Source organism: Centruroides sculpturatus, unplaced genomic scaffold, assembly GCF_000671375.1.
Source record: "Centruroides sculpturatus isolate CEXI.00-Female unplaced genomic scaffold, Cexi_2.0 scaffold1105, whole genome shotgun sequence".
NCBI lineage: Eukaryota > Metazoa > Arthropoda > Arachnida > Scorpiones > Buthidae > Centruroides > Centruroides sculpturatus.
This window is the reverse complement of record NW_019385288.1, coordinates 187,649-210,758: the sequence shown is the minus strand read 5'-3', so window position 1 is coordinate 210,758 and position 23,110 is coordinate 187,649. Positions and strand designations below refer to the sequence as shown.

Sequence of the window (23,110 nt, the reverse complement as noted above, 5' to 3'; positions counted from 1 at the left end):
TTATATTTCCGTTGCTAAGTTTACACTGACGTCATTCGCAACGGATTATAAGCCAGTTCGAAAGATTCAAAAAAGAGTTATTTGTATTAAGTGTTCGATTTACAGTGTTTGTTCTTTATTTAATCGTATTTTCTTGAGAAAGGTCTTTTAATAAGACCGAAAACGTTTGAAGTTTTCTAATAAATGTCGACTGCAAGAAAAGGTGTTGTAGTAAGTGTTTTTTGATATTAAAATATGCAGTCTAGAACGATGTGTTAAAAAACAATGCTCAAAAAAGTGTAAGTCAAAATAGATTTAAAACATTCATTTTAATCATTTAAAAAGATAAAAGTTTAAATAAAAATCCTATAGAAGTAACACTTACTAAAACAATGCCATATTCTAGATACATCTAAATTAAAATTTTTTATGAGTCCATAATTTTGAAACAAATGAACAAGCAACACTGGAAGTGAACGTCCTCCGGTTGAAACATCAAGATTAAATGTATTGAAATTCCATCTGTTACAGTTGGTTAACAAAGCCTAAATTAAAATATAATAATTAAAAATAACAAAAATACAAAACAAAAAATTTATTTAAAAAATAGGGAAATTCCCAAACGTACTTCAACTATTCCATTGTATGCATCATCTAATTCTGGCAGTCGAGCCAACTGGGGTTTGGAAATGGGTACTCTGGCCCGACGAGTTTGAGGAGTAAGAAATGGTCCCGGTGTTAAACGATGGTCTGTATCCGTTAGACCTAATAAAAAGAATGATTTATAATAAATTCTTTCGGTATTTAAAATTAAATAGTAGAAAAATATAAGTAATCTAAGTAAATATCAATAGTTAAATGATTAATTACTATTCAAGAATTCTTTAAATACATATACTGTACAATACAACCTGCAAAGAGTTGAAAGCATTGAAAATGTGTAATTAATGAAGCAATCACATATTTACTATTAAAAAGATTAAGTAATAATGATGAAATAAGTTAGAATTTTGTGAAGTCCTGGACAAGGGTTGAATGCTCACCTAAATTTGTCTCAAAAATTTGAAATTAGAAATTTGACACTAATTGGGAACTGTGGATGAGGAACTGAAAACAATTGAGATCTCTAATTAAGGAACCAACTCTTTAAAAGGCTTATGTCTTAAGGACATGATAGTCGTTTTCTCCAGTGCTCTCTCTCAACTAGTTCCTTCTTGACCAGTTGCTTCTGAATAAATTCTGTCTACCTCGAATCTTTCAAAGTTCCAATTCTGTCTAACTTGCTGTGCTCTATCAAAACTGTGATTGAAAGCCTAGTGAAACAGATCCGCCATGCTCTCTTCATACCATTTCTTCTACAACTTGGATCATCATCACATTGCTTGGTCCATTGTATGAAAGTTACCATAAATCCAATGAACTGTGGAAAATTGGGCTCCAATTGTTAAGATCAACAGTAACCTTAAAATCAGAAGGTTTTTGTGAGCTGGCCACATACAGTTGTACTGTACATGTGAGAAGCACGGATTCTTTACATTTAGCCCGCATACTCGCAGAGATCGTTAGAAGTGCGATATTCCCCATTTTTATATATATTTTTTAATCCTTTATAATTTTGATTATTTAATTGCTCCTTCCTCTCTTCCTTGGCATGTTGTGAAATTTCTGATAGTTGGATAATAAACCATTTTATTGTAATTTGTCTTTTTAAATTATTTTGAGTTGATATTAAAATTTGGAAAAGGGGGNTATTCATTATTCCATAATGTAGATATATTCAGTTTGCTGCTATTATTATTTTTATTTTAAATCAAGAGAATTATCTACAGTTTCTAGAATAAGTAAATTCGATGTAATGAAATTTTTTGTTAGGCCTATTTTATACACCAAATTCTTATATAGTCTATTACTCCAGAAAACAAATAACTTGCAATTTTTCTTCATATAAAAATTTCGTAAAGTTTTTATTTTTTTTAAAATACTTTTAATTCAAATTTTATATAATATTTTCAAATGGTGTCTTTTTACAGTATTTGTTCTACAATTTATCTATCGTGGCTCGAATATTTTCCACTTTACATTTGTACGAGATGATCCGATCGAGAATTTGCATTGCATACAGAACATGTGATATCATCTCTCCATTTTATTTGATTTTATTTTCGTTGGTTCTTAACCAACGAAAGACTGTCCACTTTGATTACAAACCCTTAGAGCTTAGACCGTTGTGAGGTCCAGCATCAAGCCGAAAAAGGACGTCTTAGCGCCTATAGAGTGAAAGGAATTAAAAAAAGAAAGAAAAAAAAGAGAGAGAGAAAACAGTAGTCAGTGAAACGTGACTGTTGATTTCTTAAATATGATTCAATTTTGTAAGCATTTCTTTGTAACTTCCATATCTACGTATTTATTTAAGACAGCTTAGAAACTTCATCCGTATACAGGAACTGTTAGAATGACAGCGACCCTTGTTACAGATGGTATTACGTAACTAACTATTGTTGTTCTATCTCTCTTGTAAGGCGTGACTATCCATGTCAACATTTAACAGTCATAAACATTCTAACAGACGGCCGGATGGCCGAGCGGTCAAGATGGCAGCCTACCTCTCAGGGTGATCCGGGATCGAATTCGTACGGGTCGAATAATTCCCGGGAATTTTTCGTGGGTTTCCATCCGGATATGTTGGGCCCATCCCTCACCACCCGGCTTTCCCATTGTTGGCCGAACCCATAATGGGCTTGCTAAAAGAGGACCTCTTAGTGCCCACAGGGCAGAAAAAATTAAAAAAAAAAAAAAAAAAAAAGTGGGGGAATTGGGGGACTGTCCAAGTCAGTAATTTTGAAAAGGTGGCAACATTAGTGTGTGTATTTCCTATGATACCCTGGCTATTGGGATATTGTCCCTCTTTGTCAACTAGCCATAATTGCTTTGTGTCAGTTTATGATTATGTAGTCTACAGTCACTTGCACATATTATTTTTCATGATCTCTTCAATAAAATTGAAGATTTTTAAATACTATCATTCAAATTTTGATAATAATGCTTTTAATTTCAATAAAATTATATCAATATGCTCCTTTAGGAAAGTAACAAGATTTTGAAGAATAGATGAAACAGAATTAGATGTTGGGGTAAAATACTTTAATCATTGAGTTTTTAATACAGGTTCACTTGGCAGATGTTTATTATGTAGCAATGAGAGAAACTTCAAAATAGGAGGAAGGAGGAGTCCATAGCAATGAATGAAATTTGGCTCAATGTCACCAATAATATGTAAGTAATTACATTTAATGCTATAAAATTAAAAGAAATTAGTAAAACAATAACTTACTATGCAACACATTTTCTATTAATCACAAACAAAAATCACAAGTAATTTAGTTTGTCACAAAAAGTCACAAGCACCAATAATTACAAACCACTCCCCATAATATATATTATATTATATTGGAGCATTAGTATTTAATATTGAATCATTAATAATTATACATTATATTAATGATTATTATATCATTAGCATATAATACAGTATTATATATCATTAGTATGTAATACGTGCCAGAGGATTCAATTAATGAAGAACAATCCACTATAATGCAATCAATACCAGTGTAATACAGATTGAAAAGAATTAGTAAAATGGCTAGCAGCACCTAGTCCTATCTGTTACTTTTTGTATTTCATATTATGGACTTTTTTTACACATATTTTAAAAGGTCCACTTCTGGTATAACTTTAAACAATCCAAATAAAGCATTTACACAAAAAACATACTAAAAAGGGAAGTTCTATGCTAGGATCATCATGCAGAAAAAAAGGTAAACATTGGATAATTTTTTCTTCTTTTACAAAAATGTTAAAAAATTCAGTAGCAAAATAAAATAATAAAAATTTAAGTTTAATAGCCCTTTTTCATTTCATCCTCTTGTAGTTTCTTTTATGGATTTAATGTCCTATTATTAAGTCAGTTCTAATCAGTCTTTTATCAGACTTATTAATATTAAGTGAGAAATTCTCTTTTCAAACATATCAACATTATTCCTATATCCTTATCAGGCAGTTGGTTAACTAAATATAAACAAATATCAAATTAACAACCAGATTTTTTTATTAGGCTATTAAAGCTAAACTATTACTAAGCAATTTGGCAGGGGACAGCTGCCATCTCTCCTTAAATGTAACAAAATTTCTTGTTATTGAATTGATTGCATTTGTTACATATTGCCATTTCGTTTTCATTTGACATATGTTAATTTTCATAAATTTTCTTGTTATATATAATTAATAATAATAATATAATGTTTTGCTTATTGTATGTTTAAAATTTTTCATTGTGTGAATTAATTCAGAATAAATTTGTTATAATACTTTTTATTTTAATTTTAAACCTGTATTCAATTCCTTGGATACTGATACCTACATTAAAATAGAAATAAAATTTATTGAAATATAATAATTTTTATGATCAAATTTTTTTGAAGTTTTATGAATCCTTGACACTTGAAAAAAAATATATTGTCCTAGAAAAAGGAAAACAGCCAAGACTCAAAAATTCTTAAACAAAAGCTTTCAAAAACAACATGTTATCCCGTTTTTATTTCTAAATATAATTTTTAAATTAATAATAACTTGTTTTAATAACTTCAAAATTTTAATAAATCTTAAAATTTTTGAGAATTAAACATTATACAAAATTCAAATCTAAAATTATTGCAAAAGACTTTTTTTTTAATACTTTTTAGTTTCTTTCTTATTATACATTTTTCATTTTATAAGTTCATAAAATAATTCAATATTTAATTTTAATAAATAATAAAAATAGGCAACACTAATCAGTAAACACAGAAGATGTCGGTGGCTGGTTCAAATGAAAATGAGTTCAGATAGGAACAAAAGTTACTTGGCAGAGAAGGGAAAAAAGAAGAATGGGTTTAAAAACAAAAATGAAAAATTCATTGCTAGAGAATCTGAATCTACAAGCAACGAATAAATTTTTTCCAGTTCTGAAGACGAATAAGAAGATCAGAGAGATTATTGTAAAGGAGGGTATTGTCCCATAAAAATTGGAGATGTGTTAAACAGTCAGTATTATATAATTCGCAAGTTACGATGAGGACATTTTCCACTGTATGGCTTAGCTAGGATTCAAAGGGAAAAAGATTTGTGGCTCTAAAGTTAGTGAAGAGTGCAAGTCACTTTACAGAAAGTGCTGCTAATGAAATCAAGTTATTGAGAAGTGTTAGAGATACTGATCTAGATGATCCATGAAGAGAGAGTCATCCAACTTCTAGATAATTTTCAAATAAGCAGCATAAATGGAAATCATACTTGCATGGTATTTGAAGTATTAGGTCATAATTTATTGAAATTAATTATTCTATTGAACTATCAAAGAATACCCATTCAATGTGTGAAAACAATTATATCTCAGGTTTTGGAAGGTCTACATTATATCCATACAAAATGCATTATTATTCATACAGATATTAAGCCAGAAAATGTGTTGATAACAGTTGATGAAAGCTACATTAAAAAGCTAACATATGAAGTAATTCAATGCCAGAAACTTGAACTTAGACCTTTGGCATCTCAAGTTTGTAATGCACGAAGAGAATTAAAAAATTGTAATCATTCAAATATGTCAAAAAAACAAGAAGAAGAAATTGAAAAAGAAAGCCAATTGGCAACAAAAATTGATTGAAATAGAAGTTCAGAAATTTGAAAAGTTTGAGACTGATGAAAACATTCATATCGAATTGTATCCAGGAATTAATATAGAAAAAAGTTGTTCTAAAGAATAATTTTTAAACAATAAATTTAAGGATCAATAAACTTACAAGTTCTCTAAATCAGATATCAGCTCTTTCTGTTAAAATAGCAGATCTTAAAAATGCATGCTGGGTGGAATCAACATTTTACAGAAGATACAGTAGAGCCTTGAAAACTCGGCCTAATGTGGACCGAAGGGTGGCCGAGTTTGTGAAAATGCTGGGTTATCGGAAATGGGGTTAAAAAAAATAAGTATGCGTGTTTCCTCAGAAAATATTGTACTGTACTTGTATGTATTGTTTGCTTGAGAATACAACAGAGAATAAACTGCCCAAATACCCTTAAACAAAGGAAAAGTACGTCCTTTATGAAGGCATAGAGCCTTTACTACATGAAAATGAAAATTAATGAATACACTGTGTACAGTAATTTACCCGATAAGACAGACCTCAGAAAAATACTTTACGAGAGCTTTTATACTTTTATAAAGCTGTCTATAATGAAAATTAATTAACTAAGGATTTTTTTCCCTGCCAAGGTGTGGCCGAGTTATCCGGAGTGCCGAGTTTTCGAGGCTCTACTGTATTCAATTCAAGCATTACAGATCTCTTCAGATATTGCTGGGTGCTAATTATGGACCTCCAGCAGACATCTCATCTACATCTCGTTTGGCATTTGAACTAGCTACAGGTGATTACTTATTTCATTCTCATTCTGGTGAGAAGTATACAAGAGATGAAGGTCATTTGGCATCTATAATAGAATTACTTGGAGAAATTCCTAAGCATATTATTTTTTCTGGAAAATATTCTCGAGACTTTTTCAATAAAAGAGGCAATCTGAAACACATTAATTAACCAGTTGCAACCATGGAATCTGTACAGTGTTTTGACAGAGAAATACAAATGGAGATCATCCGATGCCCAAGGATTCATGGACTTTTTAATTCCCATGCTAGCCTTTGATCCTAATAAATGCACCACGGCCCTGGAGTGTCTGAAGTATCCCTGGCTCAGCTCTCGACGTAATTTCTATTAGGTGTTGCCAAAAATACAGTATTATTTATTAAAATAAACGATTATGGTCATCCAATAAAATAAATAATCAAAATTTAACACATAATATACATAAATCTATTACTATTTTCAATTCTTTATCTACTAAGATATAAGATGTCTGTTTTTAAACCAAGGGCTAAACATTTTTACCTAGTGATAGTACATTTGAATATGTGTAATGCTTTATAGAAACTCAGAATCTGAAATTTTTAAATTTTATATTTTGAAGTAAACGACACTCATCAATTTCATTCTGTTTAAGCATTAGCTGATTGTGTGCTATTTTTTTGTTATCAAAAATAGGGTTTTTCTAGTGGGATCCTGGAATTGTGGCTGTTTTTTTTTAACCCAAATAAGAAATTTGCAGGATTCCCTGAAATGAAAAGAATATCCCGGAAAATCAAGCAAATTTCTTAAAAGTTCACTTTTTTCTTATTTTATGTTGAGGAAATGTTGAGCATTTAAGGTTGAGGAAATTTTGCAAATAGAAAGTATAATTAACTCATAAACTGTCAGAATACATTTGTATTTATTAATTTTAAGCCTGTTACTTCGTTTTTTTAAATTTTTGCTCGTTATCACATGTCACAGATTGTTAACAATCAATATGTAGCCTATTTGTGGCAGGACTCTGAAAATTATTTACTTTTCAGAATCTGTAATATCTTGAATAATTGCACCGATGCTGTATTAATTTTTAACCATGTTCAGTAGCTTGAATAACTGCATTATGCCAGATTGTGCAAATTGGGTAAGGATACAAACGAGTACAAGTACGCAAGTATGAAATTTTTCTTCATAAACCCGATTATTAAAGACAAACGAACTGCCGAATTATTGGGCTATAAGCTAGATGTTTCCGTTAAAGCAGCCGAGGTAGACAAATCAAGAATACTAGCGTGCAAAAGAAGTACTACAATCTCGAAAACGAACTAGAAATCTTCCAGGCTACGGGCAAAAAAACACATAACATCCGTCTTCTCTTAAATGCATTAAAGACGATTCCACCCACATCAATTGAATTGTAAAGGGTTGCAGGACTTTTCATTACTAAAGTAAAAATCAGATTGAGTGATGGCAGTATCGAACATCTTTGCTTTTTAAAATCTTATTATAAAAATTTACAATAATATTTTGTATTATGTTTTATTTAAAAAACGAAAATTACCTTTTAAGTTAGAAGTTTGATCTAAGTTCATTTTTCTTTTGAAATTTTCAACTCAATTCAAAAATTATTTTTTTGTTGTTGTTGTTGTTGTGGTTGTAAGCAGTTTACAACAAACTTTAATAAATTTTTTCCATTTGTGAAAATTTATATGTAATTCAAAGGTAATTTTTAATACATATTTCTAAACAGCATTATTATTATTATTATTTTGGAGGTTGCAGAATGTATTAAATTACTTAAAAAATGAAAAATAATCATATCATTCAATTTCAAGATTTATTTTATATCTTAAAAAGAATTAATTATATCCCAGGATTTCCAGGAAACAGTTCATTTTTTTCCCCAAATCCCAGGAGAGGCAAAAGACTAGGAAATGAGAAACCCTAATCAAAACCTTGAAATTCACAAACATAATTGAATTTCATGATTATAATACTTTTGTGAGAGTATAAAACGTGAGAACGAATCGACACATTGAACTTATGTGATTTCTACAAAGGGAGAATTTAGAACAAGCATGCTTGATGGAACAGATGCTTGGTAGAGAAAATCCACTGAACTCAATAGGGACTAGACAAAGACAACTATCCCAATTTACAAAATAACCCTTCAAATTTTGTCTAGGAGCATACAGTACTTCAAAAAAATTAACACACAGGAACTTACAGAGCCCAACAATCTAGTATACCGAATATCGTTAACATCAAACATCCCGACAATATACTGCTCGAAACTCCCGAAACGTGAAGACATGAAACATACCGACAAAATGGGTTTGAGGTAAATCTCTTCCTTTTCTTTCCTCTAAGCAGAAAACAGTTCAAAAAATTCCGTCAATCTCCACACTGACTTGATTGCACAGTCTTTACTTTCCCATGCAATTTCACCACCACCACTACTTTGCTTCTTTCCCATCTTCTCCTTAGGTCCATTCTGACTTCTCCTCGAGACACACCCTCCAATAAAACACTCACCCTCGGTTACACACTCTGGGATTACACAACTCCTCTCCACTGAGTCAGACCCACCACGTGGCAAAGGGGGAGGGCAAGAAAAGACGTAAGGCACACTTTATTCAAAAATATTTAAATAAAATAAATCATAAATCAATTTCTAAAATTTAAAAATTTTATTAAACATTCTTCAAATTCACAATTTAACAACAGTTGGATATTTTTATTAATCTCTCATTTATTTTCTGGATACTGTATACTACAGAGAAAATCCATTAAAAAAAAATTCTACAAACAAGGCTTCAAGGAAGCAGAGTGTGTGTATTTTCCAATGAGTTATTTAGGTATTTATTTTAATAATCAATGAATTGCATCTCAGTTGTAATCTTGATATTAATTGAAAAAATTAAAAATGAACAGAAAAACCAATGTATAAATTACCGTTTGTTATTACTAGTGTTGCAATGAATAGTATCAATATATTCGGCCTCAGGTCAAATACCGAATATTTGGCCAGGAGCGTGGCCGAATAGCCGAATATTCGGCCAAACTATTCGGCTTGATTAACGCACGTACGAAAATTGGCGCGCAANATAGACATGCAACTGTTAATTAACTGACTGCCCAGATGAACCAAGGAGCTACCAAAAGGAGCTACCTCAATGACAGTTCAGTGAACATTGCTGCGTATGGGCCTCTGCAGTAGATGCCTGGTTAAAGCACCTATGCTGACTCCTGTTCATCAGCGACGAAGGCTAGAATTTGCATGCCAGTACAACAACTGGACGTCCGCTGAGTGGCAGGCGTTTCAAATGCCTCATGTACAGCATGAGGCATTTGAAAGCAAACACCCTGCAACAATTGCCACAAGGTTCCAGATGGAGGAAGGAGCATTATGGTCTGGGGAATGTTTTCGTTGCATTCTCCAGGTGCACTCATCATTGTGGAAGGCACAATGGATCAACAGAAGTACATATCTGTCCTTGCAGCCCATTCTAGCTTTTGACAGGTGACTAGACTGTGTATAAACTATTTTATGTGATCCAGAAATATTTCATTTCAAATTATATTCAAATAATCCTAATATGTAATATCAAAATTTATAGATAAAAGTAAACTAAATTAAATTTAAGATAGCATAATGCTTACTGAAGCATTTTTCTTATACATACGTAAGAAAAATAGGAAATTATTAGAATTTCAATAGCCCAAAATCAAAATATATAAATGCCAAAATTTATTGCATATTATTTTCTTTTTTATTTTGTGCATGTTACAAGTTATAAATAAATATAAACAAACAACACTAGCCTGATAACATTAAATCTAAATACCAAAATGATTAATTTACTGCGCTTTTGTTATTTCTTACTTCTGTTTTTAGGTACTGTATTTGTTATTTGGCCGAATAGCGAAAAATAGGCTGAATAGGCTGAATACTGAATAGTAACAGAATATTCGTTACATCACTAGTTATTACATATATTCGTGTTCCAATTATCTATTCTATTCAAATTAAAGTTCATGATTCTAGAGACTATGATGTATATCATTACTAATAAAGTTTTGCCTCTTATATTGCTAAGACATATCTAAATGACAGATGAGGAGACATTCCACATCTCCCAGCAGAAGTTTACAGTACCAAAATACTTCAAGCACAAATTTATTTCAAATCCTTTAAAGTGTTCCAAAAATTTTAAACCTAAAAGTTTTGAAGAGCAAGAACTAAATGACCTCTTAAATATTTATTATTATGAATATTGGTCTAGTACAGGGGTCGGCAACCTTTTGAGTCGGAAGAGCCAAAAATTACAATTTACAAAATTTCAAAGTTTTTAAAGAGCCACAAAATTTTTTCTTGCCAACAATAAATAGTACTCGCATANAGCAGGGGTCGGCAACCTTTTGAGTCGGAAGAGCCAAAAATTACAATTTACAAAATTTCAAAGTTTTTAAAGAGCCACAAAATTTTTTCTTGCCAACAATAAATAGTACTCGCATAAATAAAGTTTTTTGATAAAAAAAAATTAATCTATTTATTCAGAATTGTCTTGCGTCGAAAGCGTATTAAATCTCATAGAAACATCCGACGACGGCGTCATTTGAGAGCTTTCGACGGACTGACGACAGTGACGACGCTTGTCATGGGGAGGGGTGCGATGAAAAGCGAGTACAAGTGGCTGAGAGATAGAATCGGTGTCGAATCCTCGTTAATCGATTTAGAACGATTTTTAAATGTTTTTTTTTTTTGATAAAATATATATTTGCGTATGGAACTAAAGAGCCGCAGCTTCACATCCAAAGAGCCACATGTGGCTCGCGAGCCGCAGGTTGCCAACCCCTGGTCTAGTAAAATTGTTAAAATGATGCAATGGAATTAGTAACAGAAAAATAAGACTTGTGGTACTAAAGGTCACTAATTATGATGTATTACATTAAATTTAAAATTCATCCTATTTTCAGAGATACTAAAACCTGAAAAAAATGTCTGTCTTGCATTGAGTAAATACATTATTTATTTATTTATTTATTTATTATGGTTTAAAATGACATAAAATATTACATTATATAATATTGTTATAGACATATTAGTCATAAATGATATTTTATTGTTTTATTACTTTATAAATAAATATATAAAATGTAAAAGGAATGGAAAGGATAATACACACAGTTCAGTCACATTAATGTGANATAAAATAAATAATATTTGCGTATGGAACTAAAGAGCCGCAGCTTCACATCCAAAGAGCCACATGTGGCTCGCGAGCCGCAGGTTGCCAACCCCTGGTCTAGTAAAATTGTTAAAATGATGCAATGGAATTAGTAACAGAAAAATAAGACTTGTGGTACTAAAGGTCACTAATTATGATGTATTACATTAAATTTAAAATTCATCCTATTTTCAGAGATACTAAAACCTGAAAAAAATGTCTGTCTTGCATTGAGTAAATACATTATTTATTTATTTATTTATTTATTATGGTTTAAAATGACATAAAATATTACATTATATAATATTGTTATAGACATATTAGTCATAAATGATATTTTATTGTTTTATTACTTTATAAATAAATATATAAAATGTAAAAGGAATGGAAAGGATAATACACACAGTTCAGTCACATTAATGTGATCACTCATTACTGTCGACATCAATGTAAAATAACTAATTACAGATGGCAGGTAGCAACACATTGCAGTGGAGGGTATATGAAGGATATCTGAGGTAAGCGAAACACATTGCAATCGTTGGCGTAATGGATGTACAATGCGATTTATCCAATGTCCAAAAGGACATGATCATCGGCTTACGGGCCAAGGGTGCAAGCATTTCTGAAACGACTAATTTTGTAAACTGTTTGTATGCCGCTGTGGTTAAAGTATACCGTGCATGGCAAAATGGTACTATCCAAAATCAGAGACGTGGCAAATGTGATGCACCATGGGCCATAGACGACAGAGGTAAACGATGGCTGCGGAGATGTGTTCGGGCAAATAGACATGCAACTGTTAATTAACTGACTGCCCAGATGAACCAAGGAGCTACCAAAAGGAGCTACCTCAATGACAGTTCAGTGAACATTGCTGCGTATGGGCCTCTGCAGTAGATGCCTGGTTAAAGCACCTATGCTGACTCCTGTTCATCAGCGACGAAGGCTAGAATTTGCATGCCAGTACAACAACTGGACGTCCGCTGAGTGGCAGGCGTTTCAAATGCCTCATGTACAGCATGAGGCATTTGAAAGCAAACACCCTGCAACAATTGCCACAAGGTTCCAGATGGAGGAAGGAGCATTATGGTCTGGGGAATGTTTTCGTTGCATTCTCCAGGTGCACTCATCATTGTGGAAGGCACAATGGATCAACAGAAGTACATATCTGTCCTTGCAGCCCATTCTAGCTTTTGACAGGTGACTAGACTGTGTATAAACTATTTTATGTGATCCAGAAATATTTCATTTCAAATTATATTCAAATAATCCTAATATGTAATATCAAAATTTATAGATAAAAGTAAACTAAATTAAATTTAAGATAGCATAATGCTTACTGAAGCATTTTTCTTATACATACGTAAGAAAAATAGGAAATTATTAGAATTTCAATAGCCCAAAATCAAAATATATAAATGCCAAAATTTATTGCATATGAAATTTTTATTGCATTTTACTTAAAAATAAAATATTCTAGTAAAAGAAAAATAGATTTTTATCAAACATTTTTTAATTTTTTTCTTATATTCTTTCTTTCTTTTATTTATATATTCATTTTTGATGTTTTAAACATTTTTTACTTTGTAAGTAGAACTGAGAATTTGTAATCTAAATTAGTCTATGTAAGTGCTGAATATCATAATTAAGGCTTGTCAAAAATGCTTTATTTTTAAAGGAAAAAATGTTTTAATTCTTTATTTTAATACTTACATTTTATTCAATTTTTGGTTGAATTTAACCCTTTCAGTTCTTATTAAAAGACAATATGATATGAATATCTAAAGCTTCTGTCAAACAGCTTCGTTGTGGTATTAAGATATCATTAATTACACAGAAACTTAGTTCAATTTCATCTGAACTGCATAAAAAAGACAATGCACCTAAAGAAAGCCTGCTAAATACTGCATATCCTTTCTGTGGTTTTCTCAAAACTAAACTTTGATAACAAGCCATTTCACCATTTAATATCAGCACATTTTCTCCTAAAAATGTCTGAAGCAGACTGGATCAGGGCTGTGGAGTCAGTAAAAAAATACTCGACTCTGACTCAAGCAAAATTAAATAGAAAGTCATTTCATGGGGGACAGAGGTGCTAATAGGGGGTTCATAGTTCATACCCTACTCTGAACTCTGAAAGGAGCCCGGGCATTTACCCAAATACTTTTTCATAGTTAGTATTTTTAATATTTAACTTACTTTAATATTTATTTGTATAAAAAAATTCATTTTTAACAAATATTTAATAAGAGGAAAATGGGGGAGTAATAAAAGTCTAAATCTACATATCTTTATTCTACAGCTTTTGCACTTCAATTTCACCTTTCCAGAAAAGTTAGTCCAACTAAAATGTGTGCAATCTAGCTAGTTTGGCTCCTTGTTCAGAAAAGAAAAATATATACTCTGATCAACTAGTCTGACTCATTCAAAAAGTAGAGTACTTATTTAGAACAGGGATAATAAAGGAACGAATCAAAAATATTCAAATTCAATTGTATCAAAACAATTTAACTACTAAACACAAATACTACAAAGAAAACTACATATTTAATAAATTAAATTGTTGCATTTTGTATTTAAAATAAATGAATTATAACAAAATACAAAAACATTTTAAAAAATTATTAAATATAAAATAAATTCTCTTTCATTTAAATAAATAAATAAAAAAACCACTAAATTAAATTTAAAATGCTGGAGTAGGAGTCGACACATTTTTCCAGACTCCAACTCCACACCTGGAGTGGATTCAATTGCCAAATTTTTTTCCAGAAAATAAGAGAAAGATGTTGTCCAATCATTTAAGTGGCTTCTTTTTTGGTTAGGTAAATTCTTTATTTCAAGTAATCTCTGCAGCATTCCAATATTCTGGCACACATTGCTTAACCTGGTTGTGCTTCAAGCTCATAAATTAACCAGCAAATATTACTCCAATAGTTTTTAACTGTGTTTCAAGTTATTCATTTTTTAACAATTTGAAAAGATGCCCAACAGCAGATACAGCCTCTTCTTGCATTAAACAAATACATTCCTTTAAATGAAAAATCTATGTTTTGAAAATGATAGCATGTAGCCTCTGGCCCATGTACCTTCTACCTTGTTATTACAAGAATAGAAGGTATAGCATTTGTCCTTTCCTTTCTCTTAAGGCAGTCTAAAAAAATTTTTCTTTTTGGTGCTTTCACAGTTGCTGCTTTTTACACTACCAATAAACCGATCCAATATAGTAAACTTAGCTCTGACCTCTTCAGCCTAAAGGCAAAGATGAGAGTCCAGCATGCAGTAATTTTGGACATACAGCACAAAGCATGTAAAACTGTCAGTTATTAAACCAACTAATCTTATTCTTCACAGATTAAGGATTTTCCAATGATTAAAACCTCTTCCACAATGACTCGATTATTATAACTGCTGGTGTGTAATAATGGAGGTTTGGTGAACAATCCAAGCCTGTATACAAGATGTTGAACCTTGCAATTTTTTAAGTCAAATGATTCATCCATTATTAGTACATATCAAAACATTACACAAGTTCACAGTCTCTTGTAGATCAGTATCGCCAAGACCTGACAAGTAATGCCGAAGTGTTGATTCACTTGATATTGTTTCCTACATTTTAGTTCCACAAACTTCATTCATTCATGTGCTTTTTCATATTTTTGACAAGCCTTAATGATTATCCTTAAATTTATAGAGTTACATCTGTTATAAGTTTTATGTTATTGTATATGTTAGGCTCAGACCAAAATCACTCACTGAGCAAAAAAAAAAACGACCACAGTGCATTGTGGTCGTTTCGAAATGGCCACAAAGTGAAATTCACATTGTGGCTTTCATGATATTTGACCACTACACATTGTGGTGATTAAGAAAAGCCATGATGCATTCTGAATGTTAGTTGATGCAACCACAACATGAAGGATAGGTTGTAACTTGTCAACGGGCACATTGCAAACACTTGCGGAGTTTGTATTGTGTCCATTCTTAGAAAGTGCTGTCTCTCAACCTCTCAGATTAATGTTTCAGGTAGTCTTATATTTAGGGTAAATCTACGGTAAAACTACCCTGTGTTCTGATAATCGCCACCAGGAGAACTCTGAACTTTAGCAAACCTGGCAACCTGACCCTACGACCTCACTTTTGGGTTTAAACTTCGCCAGGTGTACACATGTATCAATTCTATGTTCACCCGATAGTGTAGCATCGTAACCTATGTAACATACGGAATTAAAATAGTTTTCGAATTATTTTGTCTATAGCCTGATACTGTATTGTAAGGTAATTACATATGAATTAGCATTACAATGTGTACATTTATTTTTGATTCAGTGAAAAAAGATAGCTAAAATGAAGTGTCTGTGAAATCAAGCTTTCAATTTTTGTCTCTGCTATTGTTTGTATTGATATTGCATATACATCTATTGATGAAAGATTTAAATATCATTGGTTAACATTCTAATTTCCTGTTAATGGTACTAAGTTCAAAATAAGATCACAAAATGTAATTTAAAATTAAGTATGTCCAACAGCTTCATGCTAAAGTTTGAAGGGGTTCTGACCCATTGAACTTCCCACATAGCACACCCATGTTTATGGACTCTGCTGAATCTTGCCACAAAACTTATTTTATTCTTCTTTATATTGAAAATTCTTTATAAAAGAATGTAAAACCTCTCACAATGTCCTAGAGAACTTTTATATTAATTTGTTTTTGATGGAGCCTGTAAATTTTATCAAATTAAAAAATTATGATATTTCAAATCTAGTTTTTAAAATTTATTGAATGTTAAAAAGTTTAAATTCATAGAAAAATGTTTTCATTTGATAGTATTACATATACAGGTCTTCCAAAAAGAATGCTGTCGTTTTAAATTACTGTAATTACATTATTACCTGAAAAGTATGTGATATACACCAATCAATAGAGTAATTGTCTGAGTTTCAAATGTCTTTTTGTCTACTGCCTCTAGGAAGCACTGTAAACAAAAATTGCAACTCCATAACAGAGAAAGAATTTTGCACTCTGCTGTTTGCAAAGTCAGAATCAGTCATCATTGTGCAACATGATGACTGATTCTGATTTTGTAAAACACAAAACACTTTCTCTGTCGCAGTGTGTCATTTTTGTTTGTGGTGCTTTCTAGAGGCAATAGACCAAAAGGTGTTTGAATGCAGATGGTGGAACTAGGACAGTTACTTTATTGATTGGTGTACAGTACATTGCATACTTTTCAAGTAATAATTAACATAATTACAGTAATTTAAAAGAATTCTTTTTGGAAGATCCTGTATATTAGTGTTATGCAGGCCTATATTCAAAAATTATGTTAAATTATAATAGGTCAAAGTTTTGAGAAATGTTTTAAGAGAACTTTAATTCTTCATAAATTCATATTTTTAACTTTAAAATAACTTTTATATATTATTTTAAGCAATGTACTATATATTATGATAATTGAGAATTTGATACTTTAAAAAAAAAAGAAAAACAGATAAAAATCTTACCATCATGTATCTTACGTATATTTTTTTACAGATCCAATATAAGTAAACAAGGATGACGAAAAGCCAAACTACCAAATTCAATATCTAAAAAAGGCTCACAGTCAAACAATCTATTTTAAATAAAACAATTTTGCAGTATAGAATTTGTAATCATTTATAGATATAAACTTTATTCAAGAATACTTATATTGACAAGAATTATGAATCATTGCACAAAAGAATAGTTTTGATAACTGAAAGACAAACAACCTACAGGAGGAATATGAGACAGTACTCCAACAAAACATTCTAAACTAGAAACATTTCCTATTTCCGATAGTGTAATTAGAACCCATATTAAAAGGAACCCGAATTGCAAAGCTCAGTTACAATAACATTTTTGATAGTTAATTTGGATAAAATCCAAATTAACTATCAGAAATGTTATTGTACAAAATGCTTTAGAACAAGATGAATCCATCACTGAAACTTCTACAGAACTATCAGATCTTAACAATCCCAGAGGAAACTACCAACTGGTAATCTGGGCATTAAACTAAAGCTGAATGGAAACATTTTCTGAATTACTCTTTCAGATTCTATCATATCTGATAAATTTAAACTTTGGAAATGTCTCCACATCTCCAACCTCTTGGTGCTGTTTCTTCTGAGAGTTCTGAGATGATCTACTAATGTTTTCTGTTAGCATTTCCTAAGACAAAAATATCTCCAACAAAACATTCTAAACTAGAAACGTTTCCTATTTCCAATAGTGTAATTAGAACCCATATTAAACCCGAATTACAAAGCGCAGGCTTACATTAACCCCTGCATCGGCGTGGACATTACCCTTCATCCGCAACTACAGTGGCTAAACTCGATGAAGAATATACACACATTCGACTCTTTTTCCTGTACGTATTCGGTTTTTTCTTCATTTATTTATTTACAAAGGTAATGTAGGCTCGGCCTCTCAACTGCCCACGTCAGAAGCAAGAACACATTTTCTGGTTTCTGGTATACAAACGAAACTCGCAATTCTACGGAATTAAAAAGAATTCGTCGAATTTCGAAGGTCTTAAAATTATTTTGTGTAGATGAAAAAATATTTTCGTAAACGGCATCTCGACCTAGTTTTGCGCGAAAACAATATTTCAATTGGAAACTTGTAAACGAAGAAATAGAGAAGAACTAGGTCATTCGTATCGACGAAAAACTGGAAGGTGACAACCTATTGAACCAGACTAACCTAGACGAATATTTTGGCAAGAGGCCAATTCTCCTGCAGACATTTCTGTTAAGTCCTAACGGGTGACGACCTCCATTCACACGACAGAAACACAAACAAAACATCAGCTTTATTTATATACAGTACACAAACTGGTTTAGAAGGGAAAATTCAAAAATAATTACAGTTTACTTTCTAAAGGATATTCGAAATTTATTGAATTTTTACGCATACACCAGTTAGGTAATTTGCTTAAAATAAAAATAAATAAAACTGAGACCAACCGTTTCGATAATATTCTCAACAGATGGCGACACAAAATGCTTTTATTTCTCCTCTAAAAACTACAATAATAAAAACACGTATGTGTAAATTTAATTTTAAAAAATATACAAGAACTTAAAGCATTTAGGCAGAAGACACATTGAAATCGTATTCAAAATTTTGCTCGAGTAACTTCCGACCTCTCGTTGCCATAGTTATCAAATCTACCGCGGAAATAAATACATTTGACCTCTAAACTCAATCCGGAAAACGGTTCGGAAGAAGAGACAGACAACGCTTTCTCCGCCATAAATTACGAAAGACGAAATCAACGTTTATTCATGTATCTATCACTTTTAATCGCTATTAAAAAAATTAATTAAAATTGTCTACAAAATATCCGAAAATTCGAGGTTATTAAACATTTTCTTTACGAGAATTACGTCAAAAAATCAAAAAAAATTGTAAAAATTCCAAATCGTCCTATAGTAAAACTAGTTTCTACTTTAAAAAGACGAATTAAAACTATAAATAATTATCCCATTTCCCGTAATTAAAGTGGAAAAAATATTTAAAAATGCAAGGAAATACGATACGTTATACACACGCATAACGTGTACGGAGGATGCGAGATTCTTATCGAAAGTATCAACGTTAATGATGTACGAACGTAATTAAAATAATTATCAAGCAGAGAGTTATCGTTGGTGACAGTTAAGTAGATACGTTTTAGCGAAATGTCGAATTAATTGGCTACAATATTTGACTTTTTTATATTGTATTTTATGCAATTTACTTCGATTTTGTGAATTTTTTACAATTTGACGTATTGTATTAAACACTAAAAAATACAATAGAGATTGTCACGTTGAATTCCAATAAAGACACCGCGCTCAGTCCGAAAAACACGAACAAAAAAGTAGACGAGCCGAGTTTTTTTTATAGTTAAAATAATTTTATAGTCATTTTGAAAAATATAGTCTAGTGAAAGTATTACGAAAAGTTAATTAAAAAAAACAAGTAAAAATAGAGAAACGCTCGGAAATAAATTCACCATTAAAAATTCGAATATTTAAATAAAGCCAGGATTTTTCAAGCATTTATTGTTGTTTAGCCTCTGAAATTCCAAAATTCTCGAATTATTTTACACAAATTTTTCGAAAACGCTGATTCTTTACTAATAACTAAAAATAGACGATAATTCGCTTTAGAGAATAATAAGGAGTAGAAAATTCCAATCAAACTCGTATCTACAGAGATAATTGTTCGTAATTTCCTCTAATCAAAACTGGTTACACTTTAATTAACAACGGCGTGCCTCGACACTCCGCAACAATTAAATCCTCAAAAAACAACCAGAAAAATTCATTTTAATGATTTAAATTGTTTTTATCAATGTTACTCCAATAACATTAATAAAAACAATAAATAAAACGCTTATTTAACGAAAATTTCCGATATTTATTTCTAGAAAAATCAAAAGAAAATTAAATTACGGAAACGTAATTAATTAACAGGTCGTTTCCGATTATTTCAAAATTAATTAATTTAAAATTTCGTTTTCTTGCGTCACGATTAACATCTGGAATTTCGGGTAGAAAATATCCCGCAGAAAACGCGAAAAGCAATAAATTGCAGAATGACGTAAGCGAGATTACCTCCTCGTACCTTCAATCTCATTAAATTATGTTTCGTGGCCGTCTTTCTCTTCCAAAAAAGTCTTCGAGGTGTCGTTTTTGGCAAAAAAACACAACTATCGTCTTTCTGACAACATTAACGCCATCCGCATTCAAATCCACGCCGATCCGAGTTAACCAATATTCGTTCCCGTATTTAAGAGTTACATAAATGCTAATTGGTTAATTTCCGACTCGATGCCGGAAGACAAATGCAAACCTCCTAGCGTCATCCCCCCTTTTTATAATATCCGCTCTGTGGGTACCTTTATCCACGGCCCACAATGAAAACGGCCAGATGGTAAAGCGGGGTCGCCATATCTTTGAAAAAATGTGGAAAAAACATTCTAGAATGGCTCACCGGGATTCGATTCTGGAGTGTCCAGAATCGCATCCCGATTTATCATCTTACCCCAGAGATACGATGATGCCTTAAACTTTCAACATTGTCGAACAGTAAAGTATGCGTTAACACGTGCACTGAAGTAGGCTTCCTTACAAGTGGTAGTGTTGCCCCTCTGAGTACCTACTAAATATAATGCCCATCTTAATGTCACGATGCCTACGTCGGTGTCTAACATCATGGACAGAAAAGAGCGCCGAACAACGGAGCAGTAAATTTGATAAATGTAGGGCAATCATTTTTACACTCGCAGTTTCCTATTATTCTTTCGATCTCTAGTATATATATAATAATAAATAAAAGAACGGTCAGCAAGCCTGAACTCGTAAAATGATAAGTAACTCACATTCTAGCAGACAGTATTCTGAAGAAGTAAGTGTAGTGGGTCTTCTCTCGGCTTTTTCGTTTTCTTCTTCTTTCTGATCTAAAACAAAAGAAAAATTATCAAAAACTTTATTGAGAAAGACATAACTAAAAACACAAATTACAGAATTTTATTACGTTCACTTATAAAAGATCTAAAACATTTATTTTTGATTACAAAACGACACTTTTGGATTCATATATATTTTATAAATTAATTTACTTTTGAATTTATTTATTTGATTATTTACTAGTAGCCTACACACACTTCCAAAAGGGAGGAAGAAGTTTGGTTTGATTTAATGGATTAAGACAATGCAACACTTGGGCGATCTGCCAAACAGAGGACTTATAGGAAACTAGTCCCTATTTGGGCGTTAGATACGTGAATGAAACAGGGATAACTCACGTGACCAGTGTGTCGATCGGGCGCGAACCCGTGACCGAGAGTTTAATGGTTTTAACACTCGACCAATGATGGAAAATTTTATAAACAGATTCGATCACATCACAGGAACAAAATAAAAACTGAAAGCGGAAATCTCTCTTCCGACCATTGGTCACAGCCTGAGAAATTTTAAAAATCTCGAAATTACACTTATTGGCGTTTAAATGCAACCCAACAGGAAGATCGAATTATTTTTGTTTTAGATTTTTTATGCATATAAACTACAAAAATACTTCGATATATATTTCAATCTGCACAAATATAAAATTCCGTTACTGAATAAAAGTATACAGTAATTGTTATAGGTATAAACGAGCTTTTGCTTTTATTTTCTGAAATCCAAGGCGATTTACAAAAACAAAAAAATCAACAAGAGAGAGAATTTAGCCAAAAAATGATAAAGTTTTAATTACACTTGCAGAACATTTTGGATGGGTTATTGAAACTGCCAATGCGGTGAAAATAATAGTTTTTACAGTTATAAAAAAAAACATAAGTATACCTCGCTATAACGCGACTTTTAAAAAGAAGTTTTACATTAAACAGAAGAAATCGAGAGATTTATTGTTCAACTTCCCAAAAATAGTAAGGACAGCGTTTAAAATCTAAAAATACACACGAATGCCGGATTATTATTATTGTTTAACAATTTTAATTAATAATAAATTGGAAATCACTGGATTCGTATCTTAATTACGAGCATAATGTATTGGAAACAAGTACTGTACTTAGAAAGCGTTTCAGACGATGAAATGACGGAAAGATCGAGATGATGATCATTTAACTAAATGCCCTCGTTTGAAATAAATACTTTTGTCAGATATTAATCCGAAAAGCGCATCTTACCGAATAATTTGCCATTACAATCGTCAATAATCGATGTCGAACGACATTACTGGATGAATTATAAGAGTTTAAAGTTTGTGAAATAATTAATGAATCGTCTTTATTTTTCTTAGTTTAATTAATTAATTTATAAAAGTATTATAAATTTTAATACATCATTCTTTCCCTATTTACTAGCGAGCGAATTTGCGATTTTTATCGCATCATGCAACTTTGCTGGCAGGATGCCCGAGGTAAAAATTTACCACTATGGGACAACCCCATAAAATTTTCATGATGGTCTCTTCCGGATATGTCGAGCTCTGTCCCTTAACATCCAGCAGCCCGATGGTGGGAGAGCAATGACGAAGTGGATAAAACTCTGAACACTGGTATTTGGTCACGGTTTGCGTCTCACTAACATGTTTTATTCATATTTGTAATAAATAAATACTTGTGAACACGGAAACGACGGTTACGTGCCACTCCATTTTTTTGGCAGATTGCATCGCAATATCCCACCAAACTAAACCCTATCGTGAGCAAAGCAGAACCTACGATGGGCAGAGAACCAAAAAATTCCCGCATTTCGGGTACTTTCGTTTGACATTAAGGCTTAAATTTTAAAAATTAAAAAGATCTTTAATTTACTGCAGTGTTTTTTCAGTATATAAAGACAACAATGTTCACGGAAACGTAATGATTTTCAATGGTATGGATTCGATTCTTACACAGACGAATTAGCACTCGATTCCACTTCTACCGAAACAGG

At 31.6% G+C, this 23,110-nt stretch overlaps 1 protein-coding gene and 1 pseudogene across 3 annotated transcripts in view; one reads left to right on the top strand and one right to left on the bottom strand.

Moving 5' to 3' along the window:
• The window catches only part of LOC111637221 (cAMP-specific 3',5'-cyclic phosphodiesterase 7B-like), a 106,815-nt gene that overhangs the window by 26,302 nt on the left and 57,403 nt on the right, over positions 1-23,110 (bottom strand). For all 3 annotated transcript variants that reach the window (XM_023382664.1, XM_023382663.1, XM_023382665.1), the window contains 3 exons: positions 21,049-21,126; positions 608-744; positions 365-524 (listed from right to left, as the gene is read on the bottom strand). In XM_023382664.1, the coding sequence (XP_023238432.1) occupies positions 365-524; positions 608-744; positions 21,049-21,126 (375 nt within the window). The remainder of the gene's footprint in view (positions 1-364; positions 525-607; positions 745-21,048; positions 21,127-23,110) is intronic.
• On the top strand, positions 4,853-5,885 carry LOC111637223 (annotated as a pseudogene).